Source organism: Nerophis lumbriciformis, linkage group LG27, assembly GCF_033978685.3.
Source record: "Nerophis lumbriciformis linkage group LG27, RoL_Nlum_v2.1, whole genome shotgun sequence".
Lineage (NCBI taxonomy): Eukaryota > Metazoa > Chordata > Actinopteri > Syngnathiformes > Syngnathidae > Nerophis > Nerophis lumbriciformis.
Genome location: NC_084574.2, coordinates 49,308 through 70,092, shown reverse-complemented (window position 1 = coordinate 70,092; position 20,785 = coordinate 49,308). Strand labels below are relative to the sequence as shown.

Sequence of the window (20,785 nt, the reverse complement as noted above, 5' to 3'; positions counted from 1 at the left end):
CGCAAACAGATGCTCGAAAAGATACACGAAGGCCACCTCGGTGAAGTCAAGTGTAAAAGGAGGGCTAGAGAAGTAATGTACTGGCCAAGGATCAATCAGGATATTAGCCAAACAACGTCATGTGGAGTTTGCCGAACTTACAGGCCAAAACAACAAGCTGAGCCACTGATGACTCATCCAGTGCCCCACAGACCGTACTACAAAGTAGGAACTGATCTATTTGACTTTGATGGAAGGAGCTACGTGGTAGGCACAGACTACTTTTCAAACTATCCGGAAATTGGAGCGTTGCAGTCAACATCGAGCAAAGCAGTTGTCAGTTATTTAAAGACTGTTTTCGCCAGACATGGTGTTCCATGCGAACTGTTTTCTGACAATGGTCCCCAGTTTTCTAGTTGTGAGTTTGCTGCCTTTGCCAAGTAATGGGGGTTTCAACACTCCATGTCAAGTCCAACTTATCCAAAGTCCAACGGCTTGGCAGAATGCTCTGTAAAAACAGTAAAAAACTTGTTAAAAAAATCACAGGACAAAGATGACTTTCAGAAAAGTTTACTGATCTACCGGAGTGCACCTCTACAAAATGGACTGTCACCAGCCCAAATGCTGATGGGTAGGCGCATTCCCTCCAACCTACCAGTCAACGAGGATTTGCTGACACCCAAAGGCGCACACAAAGTCAGACACGCTAAGGAAGTACAAAAAGCAAAGCAAAAACAGCTGCATGATAGAACGGCAAAACACCTGCCTATGCTGAGGCCGGGAGACGTTGTGCGTCTCAGAGACATTTCTACAGGCACTTGGAGACAAAAAGGACAGGTGGAAGAGAAAGTTGCTCCACGTTCGTATAGGATCCAGATGGAAAATGGACCGACTCTGAGAAGGAACCGCACGGATCTTCAACTACAGCTGACTGAAGGCAACATTGCAGCTCAGGAAAAGGCTCAACAGGACTCAGCTGGACCTGCAGAACTTGCTGACACTGAGCCTGACCTTGCTGACCAAGGACTGACAGCAGTGTCCGCGTCACCTGCTGTTGAGAGACTGTCTAACTCTAGACCTAAGAGACATGTTCAGCCACCTAAGAGGCTGATTGAGAGTTGTTAAGGACTCTGAGGTTTTGAGAGTTGTAAAAAAAAAAGTGTTGACATAACTGTTTGACATTTTTGCACTTTGTCTTTATTGAAAGAAATGTCTATGTAGAGAAAAGTTATTTGCAGATGTGGTTGCAATGCTAAAAGAATGAAAAGTTAAATACTATTTCTTTATAGGGGGAAAGATGTGATGTTTTGTGCCAGGGAATAAAAGAACTACACTACCCAGCATGCAACAGGAATGATGAGCATGCGCGGTAGGCTGGAAGGTGGTATGTAGAATGTTGTTATGAGCACGCTTTATGAGTAAACGTTTACAACTCAGCCAACACGCCTCGTCTGCATTATTTACTAATAGACAGACAACACACTAAGTAAGAGTCATTATCAAAAATAATACTCATCTAATACAAGCTGCTCACTGCTCCCCTCACCTCCCAGGGGGTGAACAAGGGGATGGGTCAAATGCAGAGGATACATTTCACCACACCTAGTGTGTGTGCGTGTGTGTGTGTGCGTGCGTGCGTGCGTGTGTGTGTGTGTGTGTGTGTGACTATCAGTGGTACTTGAACTAAAAGTTCAGTTAGATCATCATTCTACTGTACTTACATCAAAACAACACTTTCAAGTAATGTGATTATCCTCTTGGAAAGAAGAAGCTGATTAGGAGATCACATCTTCTCAGATGCTCTGACCCACCACCAAACATTTCAGGAAGGCTAAAGTTAGCATGCTAACAGTTAGCATGTATCAAGTTATATGACTGAGGTGTACATCTGCAATATGTTAGCACTCACACTATTATGTTAGATCCACTATGGACTGGACTCTCACACTATTAACTAGATCCACTATGGACTGGACTGTCACACTATTAACTAGATCCACTATGGACTGGACACTCACACTATTATGTTAGATCCACTATGGACTGGACTGTCACACTATTAACTAGATCCACTATGGACTGGACACTCACACTATTAACAGGATCCACTATGAACTGGACTCTCACACTATTAACTAGATCCACTATGGACTGGACACTCACACTATTAACATGATCCACTATGGACTGGACTGTCACACTATTAACAGGATCCACTATGGACTGGACTGTCACACTATTAACATGATCCACTATGGACTGGACTGTCACACTATTAACATGATCCACTATGGACTGGACTGTCACACTATTAACATGATCCACTATGGACTGGACTGTCACACTATTAACATGATCCACTATGGACTGGACTCTCACACTATTAACATGATCCACTATGGACTGGACTGTCACACTATTAACATGATCCACTATGGACTGGACTGTCACACTATTAACATGATCCACTATGGACTGGACTGTCACACTATTAACATGATCCACTATGGACTGGACTGTCACACTATTAACATGATCCACTATGGACTGGACACTCACACTATTAACATGATCCACTATGGACTGGACTGTCACACTATTAACATGATCCACTATGGACTGGACTGTCACACTATTAACATGATCCACTATGGACTGGACTCTCACACTATTAACATGATCCACTATGGACTGGACTGTCACACTATTAACAGGATCCACTATGGACTGGACTGTCACACTATTAACAGGATCCACTATGGACTGGACTATAAACACTATTAACAAGATCCACTATGGACTGGACTCTCACCTCCCATTAGCGCCATTGTAAGCTGACTTTTATTTCCAAGTTAGAATACACACAAAAATAAATGTGTCTTCTTGTCTCTCATAATGACTGAGACAAAAAGCCACATAAAAAAAGTATCGTTATCCTTCAGGAAAAAACCCCAATATTTGTACACAAATACAATTCTTTTGTCTTCCAGGAAGGTTTATAGACCTTTTAGTTGAATGCATGTCATTTATTTGCACAATACTTGGTAAATGTTTATCTTAAGTTTTGTCAGGCTGTATTTTGGAGTGAAATTTGCCAGCGAGTGCACCATTTGGCCACCAGATGTCACCGAAACTAAGCTTTGAACAGAGCTCTGCCTTTAGATCGTTGGATCCCTAGGGAGGTGTTTAGGGCACGTCCGACCGGTAGGAGGCCACGGGGAAGACCCAGGACACGTTGGGAAGACTATGTCTCCCGGCTGGCCTGGGAAAGCCTCGGGATCCCCCGGGAGGAGCTGGACCAAGTGGCTGGAGAGAGGGAAGTCTGGGCTTCTCTGCTTAGGCTGCTGCCCCTGTGACCCCACCTCGCATAAGCGAAAGAAGATGGATGGATGGATGGATGGATGGATGGAAGTGGTGAATTGCTTCATTGGCACATGGATACGTGTCATGAAGGTGCCTTCATCATCACTATGATATGACGTAACATAATTAGGATACAGCAATGCTTGATTGATGTTAGCTCATGTCTGTATGATATATCTGCACACCTCAAGAAAGAAGGAAGGTGTATTTGACAGGAGGCGATACGGAGTCGAAACACGGTTTTAAGATGAGTAGTGTGGTTTTCGTCCTGGTCGCAGAACTGTTGACCAACTCTATGCTCTTGGTAGGGTCCTTAAGGTGCATTGGAGTTTTCCCAACCAGTCTACATGAGTTTTGTCAACCTGGAGAAGGTATTTGACCGTGTTGCTCATAAGTCCTGTGGGGAGTCCTCGAGGAATATGGAGTTTTGGATTGCCTGATTGTGGCAACTCGCTTGCTGTATGATCAGTGTCACAGCTTGATACACACTGCCGGCAGGAAGTCGGAACCGTTACCAGTGAGGGATGAACTCTGCCAGGGATGCCCTTTGTCACCGATTCTGTTACAACTTTTATTAACAACATTTTAAGGTGCAGTCAGCGCGTGGAGGTGATCCGGTTTGGTGGCTGCAGGATTAGGTCTCTGCTTTTTGCAGATAATGTGGTCCTGCTGGCTTCATCTGACCCTGATCTTCAGCTATCACTGGATCGGTTCGCAGCTGAGTGGTAAGTGACTGGGATGAGAATTAGCACCTCCAAGTCCATGGTTCTCACCGGTCCCCTCCAAGGTTTCTCATTGTATCCCATTGGGTTGAGTTTTTTCTTGCCCTGATGTGGGATCTGAGCCGAGGATGTCGTTGTGGCTTGTGCAGCCCTTTGAGACACTCGTGATTTAGGGCTATATAAATACACTTTGATTGATTGATTGATTGATTGATCTTGTTCACAAGTGAGGAAAGAGTGGATTGTGAGATCGAAAAGTGGTGCGATAGAGACTGTCCTCATCGGTTCGTCGTGGAGAAGAGGGATCTGAGCCGGAAGGGAAAGTTTTCAATCTGCCGGTCTATTTACGTTCCTACCCTAACTTAGGTTCATTAGCTTTGGGTTCAATTGCAGGTACAAGCGGCCGAAATGAATTGCCTCTGTAAAGATAGGGTGAGAAGCTTTGTAATCTGGGAGGAGCTCGGGGTAAAGTCGCTGCTTCTCCACATGGAGAAGAGTCAGGTGAGGTGGCTTGGGCATCTGGTCAGGACGCCCCTTGGACGCGTATTCAACTGGTAGGAGGCCACAGGGAATGCCCATGGACACGTTGGAGAGACTATGTCTCCCAGGTGTTCTGGGAACACCTTAGAATACCTCGCAGGAGATGGAAGAAAGTAGCCGAGTAAAGGAAAGTCTGGACTTCTCTGCTTAGGTAGCTGTCCCTGCGACTCCAACGTGGATAACCAGAAGAAGATGGATGCTTCCTAATTGGGTCGGTACAGGTGGACCGTTAAGATTCAGTTGCATTAGCAGCAGCCCAGATGTTAAACGTACCATATAAACAGTAGTTGTCTTACTACATTATTTAGCACACTATTGCATCTTTCATTTATGACAGTGAAGTAAACACAACAAATTAGTATATGCGAATAATTGTAACATTTGATCACTTATTTTTTCTTAGCCAGCAAATGTTGATCAGCTCATTTGTTGAGTAAGTTAAGAATCAGAAATGCTGATGCCAGCTGTTACCTTGGCAATTTAAGCAAGATGGCTGGAGACTTTCTTCAAGCTCTACAAGCAGTGCATGTACACATTGTTTATTCCATCATCTCAACTATGTCTGGCCTCATTTGATGAAGCTCTGCTTGGTATTGCTTCCAATGACCATCAGTGCATGTATACATTGTTTATTCCATCATCTCAACTATGTCTGGCCTCATTTGATGAAGCTCTGCTTAGAATTGCTTCCAATGACCATCAGGAGGAGAGGTTTTCTACAATTAAAGATTTATTTTCACCAAACATACACACAATGCACAAGTGTATGGATACATTCTGCAACACACTAGAGGTCAAAATGTTTTCAACACAAACACACACACGTGCACACACTCGTGCACACACACAAACACACACACACATAGGTAACAATATGATGATCCCAAAAATAACTTTCAAGAGTCAAAAAAATATTCTATAGTCCACCTGATATGTTTAGTCAGCTTATTGGATAGTGTTGAAGTGAATGTGGGAGGTGGAGGTGAGGTGAGGTCATCTTCTTCGCAGGCGTAACTCCATGTCATCTTCATCTGGCACCATCAGATGGTCCACTGAGTAGTGGGCATCGTCGCCGATGTCCTGGAAGAAATATTCCTCGCTCTCGCAGCTCTCCGCCCCATTCTGACACTCTGGGACTTTATGGCTTTCATGGCTGGTACTGTCACTGGCCTTTGAGGTTCCACTGGTGTCATGGCTGGTGGTGTCACTGGATTCACTGCTTTCATGGCTGGTGCTCTCACTGGATTCACTGCTTTTAAGACTGGTGGTCCCACTGGATTCACTGCTTTTAAGACTGGTGCTCTCACTGGATTCACTGCTTTTAAGACTGGTGGTGTCACTGGATTCACTGTTTTTAAGACTGGTGGTGTCACTGGATTCACTGCTTTCATGGCTGGTGGTCCCACTGGATTCACTGCTTTTAAGACTGGTGGTGTCACTGGATTCATTGCTTTCAAGACTGGTGGTGTCACTGGATTCACTGCTTTTAAGACTGGTGGTATCACTGGATTTGTTGCTGTCATGGCTGGTGGTGTCACTAGATTCACTACTTTCAAGACTTGTGGTGTCACTGGATTCACTGCTTTCAAGACTGGTGGTGTCACTGGATTCATTGCTTTCATGGCTGGTGGTGTCACTGGATTCATTGCTTTCAAGACTTGTGGTGTCACTAGATTCACTACTTTTAAGACTGGTGGTGTCACTAGATTCACTGCTTTCATGACTGTTACTGCCAGTGGCCTCAGTGCTGTCATTGATGGTCCTACTGGTGTCACTTACTTCTTCACTGCTGCTTTCACTGTTGTCAACAATATCATTTACGCTCTTGATGCTGTAGCTTAGTACATTAGCCTTAATTGTCTGGTAGGTGTCACTACTGTGGATGTTGATGACCTTTTCACCGCTCTCACTGCTGACCTTGTCGCTGGTCTTACTGGTCTCACTGCTTTCACTGCTGCTATTGTCGCTGGTCTTGCTGGTCTCACTGCTTTCATTGCTGCTATAATCACTGGCCTTACTGGTCTCACTGCTTTCACTGCTGGTTTCATGACTATCCTTGCTGGTTTGACTGTTGTCAATCACGTTGCTCACCAATATGGTCTTGACAGCATGGACCTTCTCGCTGGCCTTACTGGTTTCACTGCTTTCACTGCCGGTGTTGTCGCTGGCCTTACTGGTCTCACTGCTTTCACTGCTGGTGTTGTCGCTGGCCTTACTGGTCTCACTGCTTTCACTGCTGATGTTGTCGCTGGCCTTACTGGTTTCACTGCTTTCACTGCTGATGTTGTCGCTGGCCTTACTGGTTTCACTGCTTTCACTGCTGGTGTTGTCGCTGGCCTTACTGGTCTCACTGCTTTCACTGCTAGTGTTGTCGCTGGCCTTACTGGTTTCACTGCTTTCACTGCTGGGGTTGTCGCTGGCCTTACTGGTCTCACTGCTTTCACTGCTGGTGTTGTCGCTGGCCTTACTGGTTTCACTGCTTTCACTGTTGGTGTTGTCGCTGGCTTTACTGGTCTCTCTGCTTATGTTGTCGCTGGCTTTACTGGTCTCACTGCTTATGTTGTCGCTGGCCTTACTGGTCTCACTGCTTTCACTGCTTGTTTCCTGACTCCCCTTGCTGGTTTGACTGCTGTCTATCACACTGCTCATTAGTATGGTCTTGACGACAAGGATCTTGTTAGTGGTTTGACTGGAGTCCTGGCTGTCACTACCCTCATTTGTGTCAGTGATGGTGGTCTCATTGGACTCAGAGCTTTCGCTGCTTGTGCTGTCTTCTGCCTGACTGTTTTCATGACTGGTGCTCTTGCTGTCGTCCGTTCCGAAGCTCTCTTCTGGTGCCTGGATGGGATAGCTTTGGTCCTTGGCTTCATTGCTCTCACTGCCGGTACTGTCATGGCTTTCAACAGCCTTGCTGCTTGTGTCTGCTTCCTGAGGGTGCTGTTTGTGCTCATTTGACTGACTTGCGGGTTGGTGCACGTAACTAGCATAATGTGGATCCCAACTCTGAACCAGAGAAAAGAAAAGTTGTCTTAATTTAGCCAGTAAGGTAGGGACAATCCTCAATATGTTGAATAAATCACCTGTTGGTATTGGTACTGTTGGAGGTAATACTGATAGTGTGGATCATAGGAACCTCCGCTTTGAGTCTGAAAGAGAATGAACAGACTTTACTGAAATACTGCTGCGTGTTATTCAAGAGATAATCCAAAATAAGACATGTGGAGAGTAAATCACCTGTTGTTGGTACTGCTGGAGGTAATGTTGGTAGGAATGCAGATCGTATGATGCCTGAGCCTGAAAAGTAGAATTAATAGACATATATTGAAAATATACTTTTTTTTTTAACAGTAATTTGTGTCCCTGATTGATGTTTATGATCACAAAATGGGACAACAATTTCCTCTTGTTAGACGAGCCTGTGCACCCACCACTTCATGCAAGACATCATCATGTCAGGGCCTTCAATCCACTGTTTGGTTTGTCTGAGAAGACTCATCCAAGTACAGTTCATGCTCAGAGACTTAGATCTAATCCAGTGGCTGGTGCCAGAACTGATGAAGCCTACTTGGATGAGAGGAGAACCATCTTCTAGGACAAACCAAACAGTCAATTGAAGGCCCTGAGAGGACATGGACCTGATGAATGGGAACATCCTTAAAAATAAAGACAGCATCATTTAAAAAAAAACACATCTTGAAATAAATACTATCCATCAGTCAGTTACAGACGTGGGACCTGGAAGTTTGATCATTGAGATTTTCTTCAGAAAATAGGCTAACCCAGTGCTTGTCAATAATTCTCTCCCCTGACATACTGGAAGTCCCTTACCTCTCTCTGACATACTGGAAGTACCTTACCTCTCACTGACATACTGGAAGTCCCTTACCTCTCCCCTGACATACTGGAAGTACCTTACCTCTGCCTGACATACTGGAAGTACCTTACCTCTCACTGACATACTGGAAGTCCCTTACCTCTCCCTGACATACTGGAAGTCCCTTACCTCTCTCTGACATACTGGAAGTACCTTACCTCTCACTGACATACTGGAAGTCCCTTACCTCTCCCTGACATACTGGAAGTATCTTACCTCTCCCTGACATACTGGAAGTACCTTACCTCTCACTGACATACTGGAAGTCCCTTACCTCTCCCTGACATACTGGAAGTATCTTACCTCTCCCTGAAATACTGGAAGTATCTTACCTCTCCCTGACATACTGGAAGTACCTTACCTCTCTCTGACATACTGGAAGTACCTTACCTCTCCCTGACATACTGGAAGTACCTTACCTCTCCCTGACATACTGGAAGTACCTTACCTCTCCCTGGCATACTGGAAGTACCTTACCTCTCCCTGACATACTGGAAGTACCTTACCTCTCCCTGACATACTGGAAGTACCTTACCTCTCCCCTGACATACTGAAAGTCCCTTACATCTCCCTGGCACTGTCTGAGTCAACCTAACATCATGACCAATGAAAGTATCAAACCTGTTCAAAATGTACTCACTTGTTGGCCATTTTCCTCCGAGCTCTGAAAGAAAAGACATAAAAGATGAAAATGATGCTTGCAAAGGAGAAAATCATAACACTCTGTTACCTGTTGCTGGTCCTGGGGGTTGTAATGTTGATAGGGCTGGGGATCATAGGAACCTCCAGTCTGAGAACATTCAATGATATCGTTCAACATGGAAATGATTACTTTACTGCTGCCGGCGTTCATCATTAAGGTGTGGAATAAATCACCTGCTGTTGGTTGTAAGGCAGATAGGAACCTCCAGTCTGGGCCTGAAAGACAATTAACATTAACTCCTAAGCTGCCAGTTATAGACAGAAGAATGTGCAGACTACAGGTGTCATCAGGGTGCAACTAGTCAAAGGAGATGTGCTCTGGTTCTTAAACAGGAAATACATTCACCGATTCGCTTGATTCGCTGGACTCGGCAACATCATTGAAAGAAATCTGCCAAGACAAAAAGATCTATTGCATTTTTTCCCTTATATTTCAAAAATTGTTTGTCTCGGATGTAACCGAGCACCTTCAATGACATGCTTTTCACAACAAAATCTGTACTCACGGGTTTGGTAAGAACGGCCCCAATCAGGCAAAAGGTTAGTATGAGGACCTTCATACTGTAATGCAACACAACATTCAGTTACTACAGCCCTGCAGTCACTCAGTAAGACCTTTAGAAAGTGGAATCCAATACATGTCATCAGAGTTAAAAATGTGTATTTTTGAGGAAAAAGAGGCATCTTTTTGTTTAGACAGATTTGCCTATCTTAAGTTATTTCTAGGGAAAGGCACTTGAAATGAAATGGAGAACCGAAGGAAGCCAAAGAAGTCAAAGAAGTTGTTGTCAAAAACATCAAGCAAGTGGACAAATCATCTGGACTGCAAGAAGAAGAAACAAAAAGTCTTGACACAGCGAAGGTAATCACATCTTCAGAGACGACAGAGATGGTGTGGAATTGAACAATAATAAACAATGCATTCCATTCATGATCTCCACCAATAACACATTGCTGTTCTCATCCAGAAATGACCCATACATTGGGTTATTCTGTCAATAGAATCACACCAGTACTCTATTCATGATCTTGTATTGATTTCAACATCTTTACTTATTATAAATGTTCATTTTTATTACTCTTATTAATTTTTAACCCTATTTTTATGATTTGAAGTTTGCTGTCATGTTTTAATCCTCAATACTTTTTAACACACAAAATGGACAACATTTAGTTGACAAAAAGATGTACAGTTTGAATGACTGCTTAGTAATCCACTTGGAAAAGGGGAAAGATTAAATGAGCTCTGCTTCCTTCTACTCCTTTTCGGACTTGTTGAATTGAATTGTCACAAAAAACAACAACACATTGTTTCCCTAAATGTCCCATTAAACACATCCAACTGCCATTTTTAACCTCACATTTAACAAATCAAAGTTAAATACTGACTTTTCATTGACATTTTCGTAACTGTTAACTGTCTTTTCCCATTCAAAGCATGCAGCAACATTTATTTCAATGATTGACTTTGGAAAGAAAACATACTGGCCTTTAACAGTAATAATGATCAATTTGTATATGTGTGTATTGTTCACGCCAAAGTAAGTGTAAAAAAAAATAGAGAAAAAAAACACGGATGCATTTTAAAGAAGTCCTTTGGGTTAAACAAAATAAGTAGAATAATCTGCCAACAAAACAAAAAATATTGAAATATTTTTACACATTTTTACATCAATGTTCTTGCATTATTAGATTTAATTGTGCATATGACAACTAAAAATGATTTAATGAATTAAGATTGTTTTTAAGATGATTGTATATTCCGATTTTGTATCTTTCTTTTTTCTTTTTTTGCCTATTGTTCTTATTACAGTAGCAGCGTTCAAACAGTAGTTGTTCAATGTCTCAAAATAATCATATTTTTCCAGTCAAAAAGTGAAAAAGACTGAAAGTGTCAACACTCAAATCATCTTACCTGCTTGGAAGCTTTGGACCTTTGATGAATGAAATCTTGTGGAGAGTGAGAAGCTGCCAGAGGCTTTTATACGCCAGCAGAGCAGGAGAACCCAGTCACTATTCTTGGCTGGGAGCTGCTGGTTGGTTGGTGGACCTGATGGAGGAAACCCCAACGACTAAATGATCTTTGGGTTACATCACTTCCTTCCGGATTCCTCCACAGTGGACACGCCAAGGTGTATTTATGTACCATCAAAACACATTCTACACACACACACACACACACACACACACACACACACACACACACACACACACACACACACACACACACACACACACACACACACACAGTCCCTCTCTTCCTTTTCCCAGATGTGTTGGAGGAAATATTCCGATAGATGCACACTTAGTGTCAATTCCATTCCCACTGCGCCCCCTCGCCCTGGTCATGAGTGGAATATAGACAAGCAAACTATATGTTTTGTGGTCCGTCGCTCGCCCACTCAGAGAGGAAACGCCACTCAGACGAGGTTACGCTTGTTGACATTTTTGCCACTTTACCAATAACTTCTATAAAAGATGGCAGACAGGAATGTAGCTTTGGGGCTTCTTATGATTTCATAACACATTGTACTGTGTGTGTGTGTGTGTGTGTGTGTGTGTGTGTGTGTGTGTGTGTGTGCGTGTGTGTGTGTGTGTCAAGCACAAGGCCCGGCTGCCAGATGTGGCCCGCCACGTAATTAACATGCGTCTTTTTTTTGACAAAATGTATTCAACTTTCCATTGTGAAAACATTTCTTATCATTTAAACTTGGTCTAATATTCCAGACATTTTTTGGCTAAAATCTAAATAAATACCGTATTTTCCAGACCATAGGGCGCACCGGATTATAAGGCGCATTGCCGATGAATGCTCTACAGGTAAAAGCCAGTAAATTAGAATATTTTGAAAAACTTGATTTATTTCAGTAATTGCATTCAAAAGGTGTAACTTGTACATTATATTTATTCATTGCACACAGACTGATGCATTCAAATGTTTATTTCATTTAATTTTGATGATTTGAAGTGGCAACAAATGAAAATCCAAAATTCCGTGTGTCACAAAATTAGAATATTACTTAAGGCTAATACAAAAAAGGGATTTTTAGAAATGTTGGCCAACTGAAAAGTATGAAAATGAAAAATATGAGCATGTACAATACTCAATACTTGGTTGGAGCTCCTTTTGCCTCAATTACTGCGTTAATGCGGCGTGGCATGGAGTCGATGAGTTTCTGGCACTGCTCAGGTGTTATGAGAGCCCAGGTTGCTCTGATAGTGGCCTTCAACTCTTCTGCGTTTTTTGGCTCTGGCATTCTGCATCTTCCTTTTCACAGATTTTCTATGGGGCTAAGGTCAGGGGAGTTGGCGGGCCAATTTAGAACAGAAATACCATGGTCCGTAAACCAGGCACGGGTAGATTTTGCGCTGTGTGCAGGCGCCAAGTCCTGTTGGAACTTGAAATCTCCATCTCCATAGAGCAGGTCAGCAGCAGGAAGCATGAAGTGCTCTAAAACTTGCTGGTAGACGGCTGCGTTGACCCTGGATCTCAGGAAACAGAGTGGACCGACACCAGCAGATGACATGGCACCCCAAACCATCACTGATGGTGGAAACTTTACACTAGACTTCAGGCAATGTGGATCATGTGCCTCTCCTGTCTTCCTCCAGACTCTGGGACCTCGATTTCCAAAGGAAATGCAAAATTTGCATGGTTGGGTGATGGTTTGGGGTGCCATGTCATCTGCTGGTGTCGGTCCACTCTGTTTCCTGAGATCCAGGGTCAACGCAGCCGTCTACCAGCAAGTTTTAGAGCACTTCATGCTTCCTGCTGCTGACCTGCTCTATGGAGATGGAGATTTCAAGTTCCAACAGGACTTGGCGCCTGCACACAGCGCAAAATCTACCCGTGCCTGGTTTACGGACCGTGGTATTTCTGTTCTAAATTGGCCCGCCAACTCCCCTGACCTTAGCCCCATAGAAAATCTGTGGGGTATTGTGAAAAGGAAGATGCAGAATGCCAGACCCAAAAACGCAGAAGAGTTGAAGGCCACTATCAGAGCAACCTGGGCTCTCATAACACCTGAGCAGTGCCAGAAACTCATCGACTCCATGCCACGCCGCATTAACGCAGTAATTGAGGCAAAAGGAGCTCCAACCAAGTATTGAGTATTGTACATGCTCATATTTTTCATTTTCATACTTTTCAGTTGGCCAACATTTCTAAAAATCCCTTTTTTGTATTAGCTTTAAGTAATATTCTAATTTTGTGACACACGGAATTTTGGATTTTCATTTGTTGCCACTTCAAATCATCAAAATTAAATGAAATAAACATTTGAATGCATCAGTCTGTGTGCAATGAATAAATATAATGTACAAGTTACACCTTTTGAATGCAATTACTGAAATAAATCAAGTTTTTCAAAATATTCTAATTTACTGGCTTTTACCTGTATTTTCCATCTTTTTTCATACATAAGGCACACCGGATTATAGGGCACATTAAAGGAGTCCTATTATTATGATTATTTTCCAAGTGTAAAAGACTTCCCTGTGGTCTACATAACATGTGATGGTGCTTCTTGTTGCATAGATGATCATCTTCAACTCACTTTCTGACAGTCTCTTCAGGATGCACCGTTTTGTTTACGTGCCTCCACTTGGACAGCGTCATCTTGGTTGTAGTTTGTAGCGTGTCCATTGCGAGTCTACTGACAGAACTGCACACTACTTTGTATTAGAAATGTCCCACATCAAGAAGATAGAGAAAAAGAAGAAGTTAATTGACTACAGCACAGACTACAATGGCGGATGTGCGCAAATTTCAGGGACTTATGCAGATCCCAAATACACATCAGCAGGTACCAGAAGGTAGGAAAAGTTGCTTTTGCATAATATTGTGAAACAAAACGCCAGATAATGTCTCCTAATAGTTGCCACATCGGAGTCCTTGTACACACACCATAATAATACCGTATGTTGAAGCACAGTACGTCTGACTATGGTAAAGGCCAACAATCCATCAAGCGGTGCAGTTTCGTAGCTTACCGAAGTCGTAGTAAAACATTTTGACAGAATTTTGGGCGCTGTGTGTAATGTTTTATATTTTCAATGAAACATCAACGTTTTGGTCTTTCTTGCTTACGGATACTTGCTAACGTCATTTATTGAATAGGCGTCAACCTGCAGTCCACAAGTACCTCTTATGAGTGACTGCCATCTACTGGTCACACTTATCATTACACCATGTACCAAATGAAACTGCTTCGAAGTCGGTAAGCACAAACAGAATGATTCCGTGCATTAGGCGCAGCGGGTTATAAGGCGCACTGTTGAGGTTTGAGAAAATGAAAGAATTTTGAGTGCGCCTTATGGTCCAAAAAATACTCAATTTATGAGTATTTTGAGATACGAGCTATCTCTGGGCTTTTTGTTATGATTGAGCATTGGTGGTTGGTATAGCGAATGCCAAAATGAAAGCTGTCGCGAGTCGTAGCTTAAAAGGAGAGCTCAACAGCCATGGAGAGGAAGAAAGTGGGTGTGAGAAAAACAAGCTGATAATATTCATTGAATTACAGGAATAATTTGTCACTGACCGCGTAGCAGAGTCAGGCAAATGCTGTACAAGGTTACTTTTATTACTAGTTTGATGTATTTTGTTTGATCTCCTTTCCAGTTCTCTTATTTTAATGTCTGTTTTCCTCCATTTGCCACCACTTTAGTCTGAATTAAAATACCTTGACGTGTCCATGATTGAGAATGGACTAGGCTGGATCATTTTTGCTTGCTGGGCATTTCCCTGCTGCACTTTATTTGTTAAACACATTTTAACCTGCACTTCGCCTGCCGCCCCTGCATCCTGTGGTGAAACAAAACTTCCAAAAACTACTGTCGTTGTTGGTAGTACATTCTATTGTATGGTTTTTCATACAATATTTATTATGTACAAAAGGCGTGGCAAAGTTGGGAGAGTGGCCATGCCAGCAATCTGAGGGTTCCTGGTTCAATCCCCACCTTCTACCATCCTAGTCACGTCCGTTGTGTCCTTGAGCAAGACACTTCACCCTTGCTCCTGATGGTTGCTGGTTAGCGCCTTGCATGGCAGCTCCCGCCATCAGTGTGTGAATGTGTGTGTGAATGTGGAAATAGTGTCAAAGCGCTTTGAGTTCCTTTAAAAAGGTAGAAAAGCGCTTTACAAGTATAACCATTTATCATTTACAAATGTGTTTTTCTTTTTAAACTGTGAAAGTGGTGGTGTTCTGCAACACTCATTCAATTGATTTCAATTGACTTCAGTGTTGAGATATGAGTGAGTGATTGGAGTCACGGAAGCAACTAAAGTGACAAATTGAGGTACTACTCAACACAATAACAACACTACTCAGTATATTACTCAACACAAGCAATGTTGTAATAGTTGGACCACGTCAGGGATTGTCAAACTGTGGCTCCATGCAGTAGTACGCTAAATCATCACTTTATTAAATATTTCAACAGTGTTACTGTTCAATCTGTGTGTCACGGTCCAGTGGCCAAGATGATGAAATATACTTGCTAAATAAAACCTCAGCTGCTTTTGATGAATATTTCGACCTACTATGCTAATGTTGGTCATGATGGTTGTATTTTGTGAGGTGCTACTTGGTGGAACACATGATTGTATTTGACTTCTTTGGTTGTATTTTGTGAGGTGCTACTTGGTGGAACACATGATTGTATTTGACTTCTTTGTTTGTATTTTGTGAGGTGCTACTTGGTGAAACACATGATTGTATTTGACTTCTTTGGTTGTATTTTGTGAGGTGCTACTTGGTGAAACACATGATTGTATTTGACTTCTTTGGTTGTATTTTGTGAGGTGCTACTTGGTGAAACACATGATTGTATTTGGGATTGTCATGCCAACGAGTCTACAAGCAGCAATTGATTTTCTTTGCTTACAAAAGAATGAGGTTACATAACATATAGTACATTTAAAAAACATTTTTATTTTGTTTTTGAAACTGTGGAAACAAGGTTTGTATCCACTTCCTGAATGTCCATATATGGTCTGGGACTAAAATAAGCCTGAAGAATTCCTTGTTGAAGCTGAAACATGTCATTAGGCTGGCGATGTTCACGAGCGTCTGGAGCTCTTTGCAAAAGTGTCCTGCTTTAGTGATTGATGCTGGTCGTGGCACGCAGACCTGCGGCTTTACTATGTCTGCGTATTACGTGAAGATGTGTGGCGCTTTGACCTTCACCGTCTAGGAGGCAGCAAGTCATGTGTTGCAGCATGGCGGATATTTCAAAGGAGAATACTGTACCATACAAGATGTTTGATGAGATATTTTCAAACTAAACGCAACAAATATTGACCTCTGCTACATATTTGGCACAATATTACTCAGTCAGTCAAGATTCTGCATGGATAAAAATGAATATGTCCGCTAAAGTTGCAAGACTATTCTTGGATTTGAACCTCAGAAAAAAAAAAAAAAAAAAATCACTTTTTTTTTTTTTTTTTTTTTTACCTGAGTATAACACCTTTATCCCCTTGATATATTCATGCATTCCCATGCTGCAAAGGATTTGGACCGGACATAACGTGAAGGTAAATACATGATTTAATAATAGACTATAAAAAGTGTAAACAAAAGGCGCGCACAAGGCGGGGAACAAACTTGGCTAATAAAACAAAACTAGCACAAAGGCAGAACTATGGAAAAAAAGGAACAGAGAAAAGGTGCTCACAGCGGAGGTACAAAACAGTGGCTTGAATAAACACAAGACTTAGGTGGCAAGAAAAGAGCAGCATGAACTATGACCTGGACGGAGTAAGCAGCGTGTCAAGAGTGCAGAGCATGAATGTGATGTCGCCAGGCCCACCAACAGAAAATGACAGGCTTAAATAGTCATGTGGTGATTGAAAACAGGTGCGTGAGTTCAAATGAATCAGGTGCGTGAGTCGTGAGGACAGGTGAACTGATTGGTAGTCATGGAAACGAAACAGGGAGTGAAAAAACAGAAACTGACCGAGTGCAAAAACCAAACAGAACATAGCCAAACTAAACATGATCACCAAGACATGACACCATATATGTATACAGTATGTATATGTACTGTATGTATATATATATATATATATATATATATATATATATATATATATATATATATATATATATATATATATATATATATGTATATACATATACATATACATGAGGGACAAACTGTAAAAATGTATTATTAATCTACTTGTTCATTTACTGTTAATATCTGCTTACTTTCTGTTTGAACATGTTCTATCTACACTTCTGTTCAAATGTAATAATCACTTATTCTTCTCTTCTTTCATACTTGACATTAGTTTTGGATGATACCACACATTTAGGTATGGATGTGATACCAAGTAGTTACAGGATCATACATTGGTCATATTCAAAGTCCTCATGTGTCCAGGGACATATTTACTACATTTTTAAACATAATATGATTTTTATTAAAAACGAAAGGTTTTGTGATGCTAAAAAAAATCGATGTAATGACTAGATACGCTCCTGTACTTGGTATCATTACAGTGGATGTCAGGTGTAGATCCACCCATGACGTTTGTTTACATCGTGACGGCGGTGAGCTATTGTATCCTCCTACGGTGTGTAGTGAAGCATGTTTAGCTATTCCTCATCCTCCAGTGATAATGGTACTTGTAAGAAACTTACTTTATTTGTCACCATGGAGACCAGGATTAGTGATTTAGAAGTAGCTAAAACACTGTGGATGGATGTTAGCCATGTGTTAAAGCAGCTCTTCCTGAGGGTGTTTCAGTGTTATAACTTCACCTTTATCTTGACTTTTTACACCAAAATGCGTCCATTCTCCCTTTTCTGTCTACACACTGTGTCTGCTTGTAAGTACTCTGTGTGTGTGCGCTGCCCAACATGCTCCTCTGCTTGTAAAACGACGCATTTTCAGGCCTGTTAAAATTAGGGAAGGGGGTGGGGGAGCGGTACTTTTTAGAGGTGGTATAGTACCGAATATGATTTATTAGTATCATGATACTATACTAGTACCGGTATACTGTACAACTCTAGTTTGGGGTCTTTTTTCAAAATCAAAGTTTTTTCTTCCCAAATGAAAAGGATCTGATTGGCTTGTAATTCCACAGACTCATTCTCAGTATGTTCAACTTTGTTGTTTTATCATCTTCTTTGCATGGAAAACATAGCCAATGTTGACTGTGTCATTCTGCTCCTTAACAGGATTTATTTTGGCAGGTTGAACCTTTTTCATACAATGGAGTGGTTGTCAGAACAATCTACATTTTGGGCGCCACGGGGAAGACCCAGGACACGTTGGGAAGACTATGTCTCCTGGCTGGCCTGGGAACGCCCGGGAGGAGCTGGATGAAATGGCTGGGGGGAGGGAAGTCTGCTTAGGCTGCTGCCCCCGCGACCCCATCTCGCATAAGTGGAAGAAGATGGATGGATGGAAATAAATAAGTAGGCTACAATGTTGTGCCTATTTTATTTATTTTTACAGAAAATACGCTTTGAGTCTATTTTTAATCCATTATCTTTGTGCTTTCTTCCTCTTCTGTATCCCTCTGACCCCAAAGACCCTACCTCCTGTTGGCAAAGTGCACCACTGTCCCACTGTGTGTGCGTGTGTGTGTGCGTGTGTGTGTGCGTGTGTGTGTGCGTGTGTGAGTGTGCGTGTGTGTGTGTGCGGGTGTGTGTGTGTGGAATACAAAAGGACAGGTTTTGCAGAGGCACAAACCCATGCCTGGAGCAGGATTCCCAATCTCCATCCACCAACTGACCTGAGGTAAAATCCTATTTTGACATAGAATCTTTGGCCAATTTGTGTGGAGCAACTTCTTCTGACAAACTTTAGCATTGACTAATATCATCTATTTAGCATTGACTAATATCATCTATTTAGCATTATCATCTATTTAGCATTGACTAATATCATCTATTTAGCATTGACTAATATCATCTATTTAGCATTATCATCTATTTAGCATTGACTAATATCATCTATTTAGCATTGACTAATATCATCTATTTAGCATTATCATCTATTTAGCATTGACTAATATCATCTATTTAGCATTATCATCTATTTAGCATTGACTAATATCATCTATTTAGCATTGACTAATATCATCTATTGGAGTCCACAGTTGGGCTTCTGTTGTTCATGTTTTGGTTCCAAGTGATGTGTGAAAATGTAAGTGTCCTGACAAAGGCCATACCTCAACGTGCCAGACCTCCACTTCAGTGTAATTGCAGGGTGAAGAATCCACTTAGTAGGTTTGACAGATTTCTGCCGACTCGATAACGCTGCAAATGTCGACTGTAAATCACCAAGTAGACAATCCAGGAATGCACGTCAGTCTGGAGGGAAAAAAAGACTAGGTGTTTTCTTGAAATGACAAAATCAATCATGTGATGTCACAGCTGGCTGAAAAGTCATGCAAAGTAGACGAGTGAGAGAATGTTCCATTGCTGAAGTGAAATGCTGACAGAATGTAGAGTGAATAGTTTGAATGTTGAGTTTACATTTCCAGGAAAAAACAGAATTTCATTTGGAACTTGGGAAAGTGTGTTGATGTTGGAATTAATGCTTTGAATTGGTGGAAAAAGGTGCGAATTTTGGAATTTAAAAAAATGGACAATTACTTTTGAATGGGGAAATGTCCCTGAAAACTTGTTTGAATTGTTGAAGGAGAGCACACAATTTTGAACAGACTGAATATTTTGGAGTTGGAACGGTTTGAATCGGATGTAAAATGTGGGAATTGTGGAACTTTGAAAAATGTCCCATTCATTTCGATGGGAATTTCGGGAAAAGCGGGAATTTTTTTCAAAACTGTTAAAAGACTTGAATGTTCTGAATGAGTTGAAATGGTTGGTGTCGGGATTTTTGAAATGTTGAAGTAGTAACATTTTGAATTGAGAAATGGTATTAAGGAATTCCAGGAATTTCGGGAAAAGTGGGATTTTTTTTCCAGTTCAAAAAGGAACTTTGTTTCTTGTCCTGATTAAGAGGAATGTTTGGATGGTGGAACGTTCAAGTGGCTTGAAAAATGTGGAAGGAGTAGTCGCCAGGAAAAAAGTGTGAAAAAAGGGTTTGAAAAAAAGGGAATTGTGGGAATTCCTCAAACTTGGAAAAATGATAGTTTGAATTTCCAGGATGAGTGGAATGTGTTGAAGGTGGAATGGCTTGAATAGGTTGAAAAATGTGCAAATGGTGGAAGTTTAAAAAATGGACGATTCATTTTGAATAGGGAAATGTCCCTGAAAACTGGGATTTCTTAAAAAGCCAGGAAATGTAGGGAATTTGTCAAGGTAAAGCCTGCCATTCCCGAATAGGCTGAACAGTTTGAAGTTGGAACACTTTGAATCGGGAAAATGTGGAAGGTAGAGCGCACCAAAATCTGGAGAAGAAGAATAAATAGATGCATTTTGTTGCAGAAAAGCATATCATTGTGTGAATGCTTTACAGCTTTAGGGTTAGGGTATGCTCTAAATCTAACCCTGCTTTACAGCATTAGGGTTAGGGTATGCTCTAAATCTAACCCTGCTTTACAGCATTAGGGTTAGGGTATGCTCTAAATCTAACCCTGCTTTACAGCATTAGGGTTAGGGTTTGCTCTAAATCTAACCCTGCT

The 20,785-nt window shown here is 41.7% G+C and overlaps 2 protein-coding genes across 4 annotated transcripts in view; one reads left to right on the top strand and one right to left on the bottom strand.

Annotated features, from left to right (window-relative positions):
- The window catches only part of LOC133570280 (uncharacterized), a 41,293-nt gene that overhangs the window by 2,440 nt on the left and 18,068 nt on the right, over positions 1 to 20,785 (top strand). For 2 of the 3 annotated variants that reach the window (XM_061923121.2, XM_061923123.2), the window contains exons 2-3: positions 18,369 to 18,608; positions 18,725 to 18,933. The gene's annotated coding sequence lies outside the window, so the exon portion shown is untranslated. The remainder of the gene's footprint in view (positions 1 to 18,368; positions 18,609 to 18,724; positions 18,934 to 20,785) is intronic. The other variant, XM_061923122.2, reaches the window with a different exon arrangement.
- LOC133624390 (uncharacterized) lies at positions 5,220 to 11,113 on the bottom strand. The gene is made up of 9 exons (XM_061987879.2): positions 11,096 to 11,113; positions 9,687 to 9,741; positions 9,527 to 9,571; positions 9,355 to 9,396; positions 9,209 to 9,268; positions 9,119 to 9,142; positions 7,839 to 7,898; positions 7,685 to 7,750; positions 5,220 to 7,607 (listed from the first exon to the last, which is right to left on the bottom strand). Exons 2-9 carry the CDS (start codon positions 9,738 to 9,740, stop codon positions 5,598 to 5,600), a joined length of 2,361 nt encoding a protein of 786 aa, XP_061843863.2. The 5' UTR covers position 9,741; positions 11,096 to 11,113; the 3' UTR covers positions 5,220 to 5,597.

What these genes read in the sequence shown, in the direction of transcription:
- LOC133624390 (XM_061987879.2), bottom strand. Translation starts at nt 9,740, where the DNA reads ATGAAGGTCCTCATACTAACCTTTTGCCTGATTGGGGCCGTTCTTACC. An exon ending in GGGCCGTTCTTACCAAACCC is followed by an intron (nt 9,572 to 9,686) that starts GTGAGTACAGAT and finishes TTGTCTTGGCAG; the next exon opens with ATTTCTTTCAATGATGTTGC. An exon ending in CCAGCGAATCAAGCGAATCG is followed by an intron (nt 9,397 to 9,526) that starts GTGAATGTATTT and finishes ATTGTCTTTCAG; the next exon opens with GCCCAGACTGGAGGTTCCTA.